We start from the raw sequence: 9,834 nt of genomic DNA, 5'->3' as shown, positions 1-9,834 counted from the left end.
ATGAGGAATCACTGGTAATCCTAGTTTTTTAACAACTTCTACAGAAATATAGTTGTCCATGCTGCCACTGTCCATGATTAGATCACAGGTAACTCCCCTAATTAAACATCTTGTTCTAAAAATACTGTTTCTCTGTGAAAAAAGAAGGTTGATAATGTAATAGAGGTCGAATCATACCCATTAAGTGTTCACTGTACAATTCTTCTACAATTTCATCACTTTCTACTTCATCCTCAGACTTCTAAATATCATTATTATCATCCTTAATCAACCCACTATACTTGTGCGTACCTTCTGGTTCTTCATGCATGAATCCATGGACTCTAAGACACTCAACAGAAGTATGGCCAGGTAATTGGCATTTGTTGCACTTCTCACCCCTAAACTTAGCATAAGGATTATTTTTTTTGAGTAATGGTGGAAAAGAGGTTTGATCCTTTGATGAAAAACGACTATTTTGGTTGTAATTTGGACGAGAAGAAACTTGTTGTTGTTGTACGGATTGAAGTTCTGTTGGATTAGAAAGAATTTGAGGATTATTCTTCGATATCGGGTGTTGAGAATGAGTAAAATTGGGTGTTTGATATTGCGGTTTAGAAGAAGAATAATGTATATTATCTTCTTGAGCATATGCATTCTCAGAATAATTAACTGAAGAATATGGTTTGAAGTTACCTGAGAACCGATTATACTGCCTAGTTGAAGACCTTTGAGCACGAAAAAGGCGACATTCTATCTTGATGGCTTGTTGTATATCTTCTTCCATAGAATAAACAGATTGGGTCATACCTTCTTGAATCACTCGATTCAACCCTTCTATGAATCTAGCTATAAGTTGTTCTTCTGTTTCATTGAGTTCATTACGAGCAATTAAATTGTAGAACTCGGTTACATATTCTTCAACCAACCTTGCACCTTGTTGTCAATTCTGCAGTATAATAAATAATTGTTGTCTGAAATCTCTAGGCAGAAACTTAGCTCTTAAAAGATCACTCATTCTTTTCCAGGTTCGAATTGGTTGTTTTTCACGGTTCCTACGGTCTTCACAAAGTTTTGTCCACCAAGCAGCTGCACCTCCTTTAAGTTTATCGGCTACAAGCTTAACCTTAGAATGTTCAGGCACTTCCATGAATCCAAAAACAAAATTTCAACCTCATAAAACTAATCTAATAATTCCTCTATCTTGAACCTTCCACTGAAAGTTGGAATGTATGCTTTAAGCTTGTACTCAGGTAAAGATCCATAAGAGTGTTTCCCTGAATGCAGGCGTTTTTCTTCTGTCCAATTCTTATCTAAAATATCTTCAACTTCATCTTCTTCACTACTGTTACCTCGAGGATTTGCAAACGTCTTGTAAGGGTGACAGACATACCCTTCATATTGACTAATCTTGTTAAGCTTGTCTTTAACACCATTTGGAGTAATAGTGTCCTGGATAAAATTATGTTTCTTCCCATTCTTTAAAGAATATCTGGATCTAGAATGTTTTCCTTCTCCCTTAGATTTGTTCTCATCTTCAGATTTTTCTTCACTTTCTGATTTTTCTATATCTTCAGTTCTTCCTTCAACAAGAGAATCTATTTTAATATTCATCTTCTTAATCTCTTTTGTAAATCTTGTAAGATACTGCTAGTGTTTGCAGAAGTTGTATCATGTTGATTCAACCTCTCTGTAATCTTGGTAAGCTCAGCTCTAATAACTTGGTCTCCCATTGAAACAAAAACCTTTTTTTTATTATTTTTTGGAAGCGTTTTTAAGGATCTGTTTTGAGATAATAATCTCAAAACGCTGGCTCGATGCCACTTAATGTAGCACTTGTAGAGAAGAATAGAACACAGAGGTTGTAGGAGATGCGAAGGAAGAAAAGGGATGCGAAGGGACGAAGATAATATTTGAACAAGTCGAAAGAAAAGAAGAAGAGAAAGATAGGTTCTCTGTAAAGAGTAGTTAATTTCATAAACTTGATAATGATAATTGTATCTTAAAACAAGGTACGAGCCTGTTTATATAAGCATGAAACTAGAGCCTAAAAATAAATAAACTCTAAAAGAAGTAAGTCTAAAAACAGGAAACAATAGACTTGGTATTCAAGTCATATAATAGTTCTAGAAAGAAAGAAAGAACGAAAAGATGTTCTACATCAGTTTTATAGGATGAAATTACACCTATATCCAATACGAAATCAAGTAAAGAGTTACATAGATTATGTCGATGTCTCATTTATAAAGTTCAAAAGATAAACATTATACTTCGTAATCAAATATTCTTCCTTGACACTTTGGTCATAATAAAATGATCAAGTCTAATTTTAGAGTATTAAATATAACCTCGCATGTTACGTTTTCAATCTTAAACGACTTGAAATCAACGACAGGAATGGAAACAAGTCAAGCCAGTATCACTAACCTCAAGTGTAAGGATGATGTCTTTATTGTAGTCGATACGTCTTCAGGTCTTTAAGGTAAGACTTGTATGTCTCAACACTCCTAGACTTTTTAGTCTAACCTAAACGAAGTCGACTCTAGTACAGTTAATCAAACAACTCTAATTGAGTTTTGTTACTAAAATATGACAGCCAAACTTGACATACCAACACTAAGTGGGTTCAAACGAGCAATTCTCTAACAATATCCCCCTTTGTCAATTTTAATGACAAAAGTCTAATACATATGGAGATAAACAAATTACAAAATAACTCATTCTTCATACGCTAGATTCCAAGTCAACAACACAATATTATGCACCTATTCAAAAAATAAATGTCGTCGTTGACATTTGAATAACAAAAGCTTTACTCCCCCTAAAGTAAAGCTAGGTATATATTCAATCTCAACATCTTTGTTATTCCCTTTTTGTAGTATGAAATACTACACGACAAGATGATATTTTCTACCCCTTAGTCTATGCTTTACTCCTTCGTTAGATATAACGATTTAAGCACATATAACCTTTCCTAGTGATCATAAATCACTTGTTTACTCCATATGTTTCTCCCCCTTTTTGTCACAAAAATGACAAAGAAATGAATAGACATAGGAGCAAACTGAAAGAATCTTATAAATCCATAAGAACTTGTACAACCTATAAAAAATAAGCACGAAGGTTTCACATACCATTTTAGATAACCGATACTAAAACCAAAACTACCTAAGTAACCTTCCTTTAATATGTTATTAAGGAAACAATTCCCAAAATAATTTTTCGTTAGTCCGATTAGTAAACTAAGATATCTTAGTTACAAACCGAACCGATCATGTATGTATAATCACTTTATTCGATAAGACTCAAAAGAGATCATAATTAACACAATTTCTCTTATCAGGTTCTAATTATTTATAAAATAATTGTACGTTCTTTTAGATAAGACAAAAACTAGGTTAGTTAACTAATTTTTTATATCAAGAAATCGACTAGACTTGAATCATCGAATCCTAAATTTCGACAAGTCTAAACTAAGATCAGAATTAACTCAGTTTTACTTTTCAAGAATGAAATAAACTAAAACAAATGATCCCTTTTTCGTTAAGCAAAAACAAAAATCAGAATTGACAAAGTTTTTCTTAACCAGAAACAATTGAAGCACAGTAATCCGTACAACATAATGGAAACATAACAATTGCACCGTATTTCGTTAAGCAAAAGCAAAGAATAAGCATTTAAATCATCTTTTATTAACAAGAAAACGATTAACTAACACAAAAATCATACTTTGCACTTTGACATGACAAACTAAGATCAGAATTAACTTAGTTACTCATATTAGGAAAGATTATAAGCATAATTATTCCCTTGATTTCCACAACCACTCTCCCCAGAAAGATTTATCATTAAGCACTAGTTCAATAGAACTCTCCCCCTGTTAGTTGTTATTCCCCTGCAAAATAAAAGAAAAACAAAAACAACCTTTACCATAGAAAGATTTAAATCAATTTCTAGCTAATACGTGTCAATAGTAAAATCTTAAACAGAAACTCATATGTTATGATAAAAGAATCATTGTGACTTTCATACATGAGTTTTAGTTAGAATATTTTCATGATCATTTGATAAATCTTACCTAAAAAGGCTATAACTTAATCCCACTTAATCAAAAAGTCACACAAATCATAATAGATTACCACAATATGAGATCGGAATTTAGGGTTAGTGAAAACCGAAACAACATCTCATAACCGAATGCAAAGCATAAAAGATATTCATACACACAATCTATGTAATCAAAACCATCAAGAAGAATGATACAAAAAATTTAAACAAAAACATAATCATTCATATTGTTGATAGTTTTGAATAGAATTTACACAAACATTGAAATAAATCAACAATTGATTAGTCTATTCTTATAAGAATTGAATCTTATTCATCTTTCAGAGAAACTTATTTCTTCATATGTTCAGCACTTGATGAAGATGGATTATTCCCAGTCTTCAGCTTGTGAATTTCCTCAAGAAGATAACCTTGTTGCTTGACAAGAATCTCTTGCAATTGAGAAGTTTTGGTGAAAGACTCCGCAAGAGCATGCAATTCTGTTTTGAATTGAACACAAAATTGTGCCAATATCCCAATATGCTGATCTTTCTTCAGTATATTTTCTTTCCTTTAAACCAATTTCTCTTTTTGATCTTTTTGTTTGGCATCAAGTGATGGTGCAGACTTATTCAAAAAGAAACCTTTCAGTTCAAGCATTTTTGCAAAAGAAAATATCGGATCTTGATTCATAGTTTGGAATGAATAAATAGTGAATCAGACGAATCCTTTATAAATCCGAAAAGATATTCCGGACATGTCATAACACCGAAAATATAATATCTAAAAATATGACATATTTTTGTAAACACAGTCCAAGCCACAAATACTAAGGTGTTAGGTGTAGGGTGTGGTACATTTAAGGCAGTCCAAGCCACAAATAATAAAAATGATGGTTTCCATTGAGAACGCGCATATTACATCCTTGAATGAATTGTAGAATCTTTACTAGGGAAGGTATCATCTCAATTCTTCTGTTTATGAATTCAAAGCAGTACAATCACGTCGAATTTCACCTTCGCTTCCAGTCTTAATTCCAACTCTTCCAAGTTTTGTAAACGCAGCAGCGAAAGCTTCGAAAAAAGCAGTGTTGTTGGCAGCAAAAGCGTCGACAATTGCCTTTGATCTTGAATCAGTAAACAAGGTCTGATCAGAACCGAATAAACCCATTCCTTGCTGAAGGTTAGTGTAATAAGCATTATCAAATATTTTAGGGGATGTTGGATCATTGTCTATCGAGACTCTTGGATCTACATCTGGCGGACACGATGCCATCAGCTTTTGTGCATAGGTTGAGTTTAGAGTTGGATCAGTTTGGTGGGTTGAATTGAATTGGTAGAGTCGTTTTGAGAAGCGGCCACAGTGAGCGAACCCGATTGTATGTGCTCCTATATGAGGAAAAAGAAACGGAATCATTTGACGAACAACTCATCTATTTGTTCACTAGCTAAGTTCGTCTACATACCTGATAATGCAACAAGATCTGTTAAAGTAAGCCCATGAGAAGCAAACATAGTAGTAAGTTGGTCTAGATTGAAGTTTTCACTAGGAAGATTATTCTGAACGCTAGCTGTAGTCGAGATTCTTCCGTCAAATCTCCCCAACTCCACCGGGTAATCTGGTCCGCCTGTCTGCCAGATATCAACAAAGAAGTAATGAGAAGTTTTGTATGTGTTTGACTCAGCTTCGTTCAAGTACATTTGCCGAAAAAAATATGGCCAAGGAAGAAACTCTAGGAATGACAAAAGATGTCATATTTTGAAGGCGTTGGCTGCTTACCAGGACTACAACATCTCTAGCTGCTATGGCTAAGATATCAGCACATGAGACCTTATTTGTGCACCTAGAATCCTTATCAACAGCAGCTTTTGCTTTGATGACAGTATCAAACCCGTCTCCGGCTAGTGATGTATCATCTGGATGATCCTTCTCCGCATTCGGCAAGTTGAGGATAACGGAGGCATCACAACCCTGAAACAGATTTTAAAATTATGAGAAAGGCGATCGAACTATGCGCTAAACAACAATGCTCGAACAAAAATAAATTAAGGAATCCAAATTAATTAACAAACCTGAACAAAGCAATCGTGAAAGAACAGTCTAAGGGTCGCGGGGGCGGTAACAAAAGTCTGCTCATATTTCTCTGTGACAGTTTGTCTTACAATTGATTCGAGGTCAGGACAAGTGTCTTTATAGTAGTCAATTTGAAGCTGAGCAGAAATGGAGGATAGAAGACATGAGAGAGTAAGAAAGAGTACAGGAAGAACTTCCATTTTCTTTGTCATGGTTTCTTTGTTGTTATAATTTTATGGAGTATATAGAAGATGTTGAAAATGTATACAGTATGTTGGAAAGAATACTATTTAAGCAAGAAAGTATTAGTTACGTGCTAATTATGTGTCGCAAATCTTGGTATTAATTAAAATCACACGAATAAATTTGGAATGACAATAAATAGTTACCACATATGCGGAAAGGGAATCAGAGACTAAGATCAGCAAAATCTGAAAAATAATTAACAACGTTCCCACTTACTACTATTTTGGAGATCTTATAGCCATAAATTCCTAAATAAATTAAAGAAATAAATTATTTGTTTAAGATTTAAAAACATATTAGCTAAATTTTTATTTGGAAATTACTTTTTAAGAAAGTATCCATATGGTTAGCAATAGATTATCACAAATTGAATTTTTTATTTTTTTTAATAAACTTGAATCTTAGAGTCATGTTAATAAGAGGGAAAGAATGGATTTGAGGAGGGTAAGAAATTAGCCAAAATGTAGTCAACATATGTTCAAAAGTCAAGCGGATAAAAAGACAGATAATAACATTGAACTACCCAACCTACCCTCACTATCTTCCCTTACGATCTCAATTAGAGCTGGCAAACAAGCCAAAACCCGCGGATTTACCCGGCCTGACCCGTGAAAAACCCGCACCCGGCTCGGCTGGTGTCTAAACAAGCCGGGTTAGGGTTGGAGAAATGCCGGCTTGTGAGTAAACAGGTCAACCCGTCCCGGCCCGTAAATCCGCGGGTTCAGCTTGTTAACCCGTTTAGAGAGTTTCACAAACATGTATCAGCGTCATCTAGTGACACCCGTCATCTAATGTCACCATCTAATGACACAAAACCAGAAAGAGAAAAAGAATGACACGGTTTTATTGTTTTCTCCTCCACTGTATCTCTTTTTTTTTGAGTTATTTTACCAACTTCTTTTTCTTCTTTTCTCCATCGAAGTCTTTCAGAGAAAGAAGAAATTTCAATGGCGGAGAGAGATAGCAAAAAGGAGAGGAATTCGAGAAAAAAACGGAGTAAAGGATTAACGGTTGGGCTGTATTTGGTTATAACAATGATTGAATCAGGGTTTATGTTTCTCCAAAATAGAAGTAGGGTTTTTTTTGTGATTGAATTAATCACGTGAATTCGAAGAATTAAGCTTGTGTGAATTTGTTTCTATGAGTAGGTTTCATGTTAATTTGATTTCAGGTGGAGGAAGTTGATTAAAAAGATTAAGATTGAAAAGGGTCTTGTGGTAAATAAGTTTGAAACAGGTGAAGGGGAAATTTCCTGTTACTGTGAGAAGGTTTAAGAGAAATCGTGTTCTTGCTTGTTTTTCTAAGTTTTTATTGAATTATTTCCCGATTAGATTATACTGAATCTAGGTATTGATTAACGTTTAAGAGAAATCGATTAGTTTAGATCTTCAGTGATTCTGTAGAGTTGATTTATGTGTGTTTTTGGATGATTTGAATCTTCGTTTAGAATCTTAGTGTTAAAATTGATTGGAATTTGATTAATTTCTATGTGTTTTTGGTTGTTTAGAATCGAGTATTGGAGATAAGACTAAGAAATTTTGTTTCAGGTAACATAAAGTTCTTTTTTCATTTGTCTGACTCTAAATCATATCTACTATCACTAGTTGAATTTGGATTATTGAGTGTTGGTGATGCAGTGTTCTTGGTGTCACTGGTCGAATTGAAGGTGTTGCACAGTTGCAAGTTATGGAATTGAAGTGTTGGTGATTGACTGATTGTCATGGGATGATTTGCATGAGTCTGAGTTTAAGAAAAGAACGCAACTGTGTATAGAGTTCTTGCTGCGGTTGAAGCAATAATGGGTTGAGCTGAATTGGAGTGATTAGAATCATTAGATGTATTTTAGGTGTTACAGTTGCAGGGAAGGATTTGAAAGGAATTTGTGTTTGATCCTTGTAATAATTGTCTTTTATCCTTTTAATTTGTCATAAATTAACTTAATTAAATTTTAATTTGATTTTTAATTAAACAAGTCGGGTTACCCGTAAGCCCGCAATCTTTACCCGCTACGGGCGCGGGTTGAAGAAATGACGACCCGTGAAGAATACCAACCCGCAAGCTTTGGTCCGTGTTAACCCGTAACCCGCGGGTTGGTAACAAACCAGCCCGACCCGCCCGTTTGTCAGCTCTAATCTCAATCACCATCGATAGAAAAATTAAAATATAAAAAATGGCTTAACGTAGAGATTTTCTTAAAACTTCATATTTACAACTAAATTGCTAAGCGATTTGGATAGCTGCAGTACCCGTTTTCTGATTTAACACAAACAATCAAACATTCATCGTAGCATGACGCTATTGGCCAGTTCAAATTGCTTCTCTAGAATATATTTACTGAAGATAGGTGAATCTTCAACTTAATTTTGATTCTTCAACTCAATCTAGAAAAGCTTTATTGGAGATTGATCATAAGGAAACACAATCCAACAGGCAACAGCACCACATATTTACTTGGAATTTACATTAAATTCTAAGATTTCATTGGAGATTTGAAGTCTTGGGCTTACATGTTAGTTTTGGAGGGTTTTATAATTTCTCCTTTTCGTACAAGTAACTGGTTATATGTGTTTGATCATCATCGTTAATACTCACAGTAGGTAGAGGAAAGAAACTAGAGTTTGATTGATTTTAGGTTATTTTTTTCATAGAGAGAAGAAGATGTGGATTAGGGGTGTCAACGGGTCCGGTTCCGGGTCCGGTTACTAAACTTGTGGACCCATAATCGGACCCGTTTAAATACCCGGGTACCGTCGGTTCCGGGTACTCATTGGGTCTAAAGAAAACTGTTTAAAAAATCTCAAAAACTTAATATATTTCTCTTTTAAGCTTGGATTTAAGTAATTTTTATAAAAAATTATTATTATTTCTTATGAATGTACTAAATAAAGATTAAATGTAAGAGAAAAAATTTAAATGAGTAAAATATCAAAGCTAAAACTAGAAAAAATACTTATAATTTTGCAAAAAACATGAATAAAAGAATGAATAAACGGGTACCCGATATCCGCGGGTACCCAATGGGTATTACCCGTTTGGACCCGTTTAAATTCGGGTCCAATCGGGTAATTATCCGTCGGGTCCTAAGTAGCTAATGGGTCCAACTTTAGGACCCGGAACCGGACCCTAATATACCGGATCCGGTTCCGGATCCGGGTAATGGGTACCCATTGACAGCCCTAATGTGGATATTATAGACATTCCGGGGATTTTTAAAAAAGTCAATTCCTCCTTCAATTTCTTAATTCCCTCCTCATAATTCTTCGCTCCTCAAATCCATTCTTTCCCTCTTAATAACAAGACTAGAGTACAATTACACGTGGATAAGAATCATTTAAAACAATATGGATCGCCTAGTCCCAGATTGCTGTTGAAAGATTTCGGGCGTGAAATCTGTCTGTCGCATGGTTGCCCGGGCCATCCGCTGTCTGGTTTCTTTCCTTGTAGTTGTGTTGGATAGTGCAACGTAGAATTTGTCACATTTTCTATTTT

General features: G+C 34.5%; 1 protein-coding gene across 1 annotated transcript; it reads right to left on the bottom strand.

Moving 5' to 3' along the window:
* Positions 1–4,905: 4,905 nt before the first annotated feature.
* LOC113361987 (peroxidase 16-like) lies at positions 4,906–6,344 on the bottom strand. The gene is made up of 4 exons (XM_026605024.1): positions 6,099–6,344; positions 5,806–5,997; positions 5,492–5,657; positions 4,906–5,414 (listed from the first exon to the last, which is right to left on the bottom strand). Exons 1-4 carry the CDS (start codon positions 6,309–6,311, stop codon positions 5,005–5,007), a joined length of 981 nt encoding a protein of 326 aa, XP_026460809.1. The 5' UTR covers positions 6,312–6,344; the 3' UTR covers positions 4,906–5,004.
* Between the last annotated feature and the right edge of the window lie 3,490 nt (positions 6,345–9,834).

Source organism: Papaver somniferum, chromosome 3 (assembly GCF_003573695.1).
Source record: "Papaver somniferum cultivar HN1 chromosome 3, ASM357369v1, whole genome shotgun sequence".
Taxonomy (NCBI): Eukaryota; Viridiplantae; Streptophyta; class Magnoliopsida; order Ranunculales; family Papaveraceae; genus Papaver; species Papaver somniferum.
Note: the sequence above shows the minus strand (reverse complement) of the source record. Positions and strands in the feature narration are given on the sequence as shown.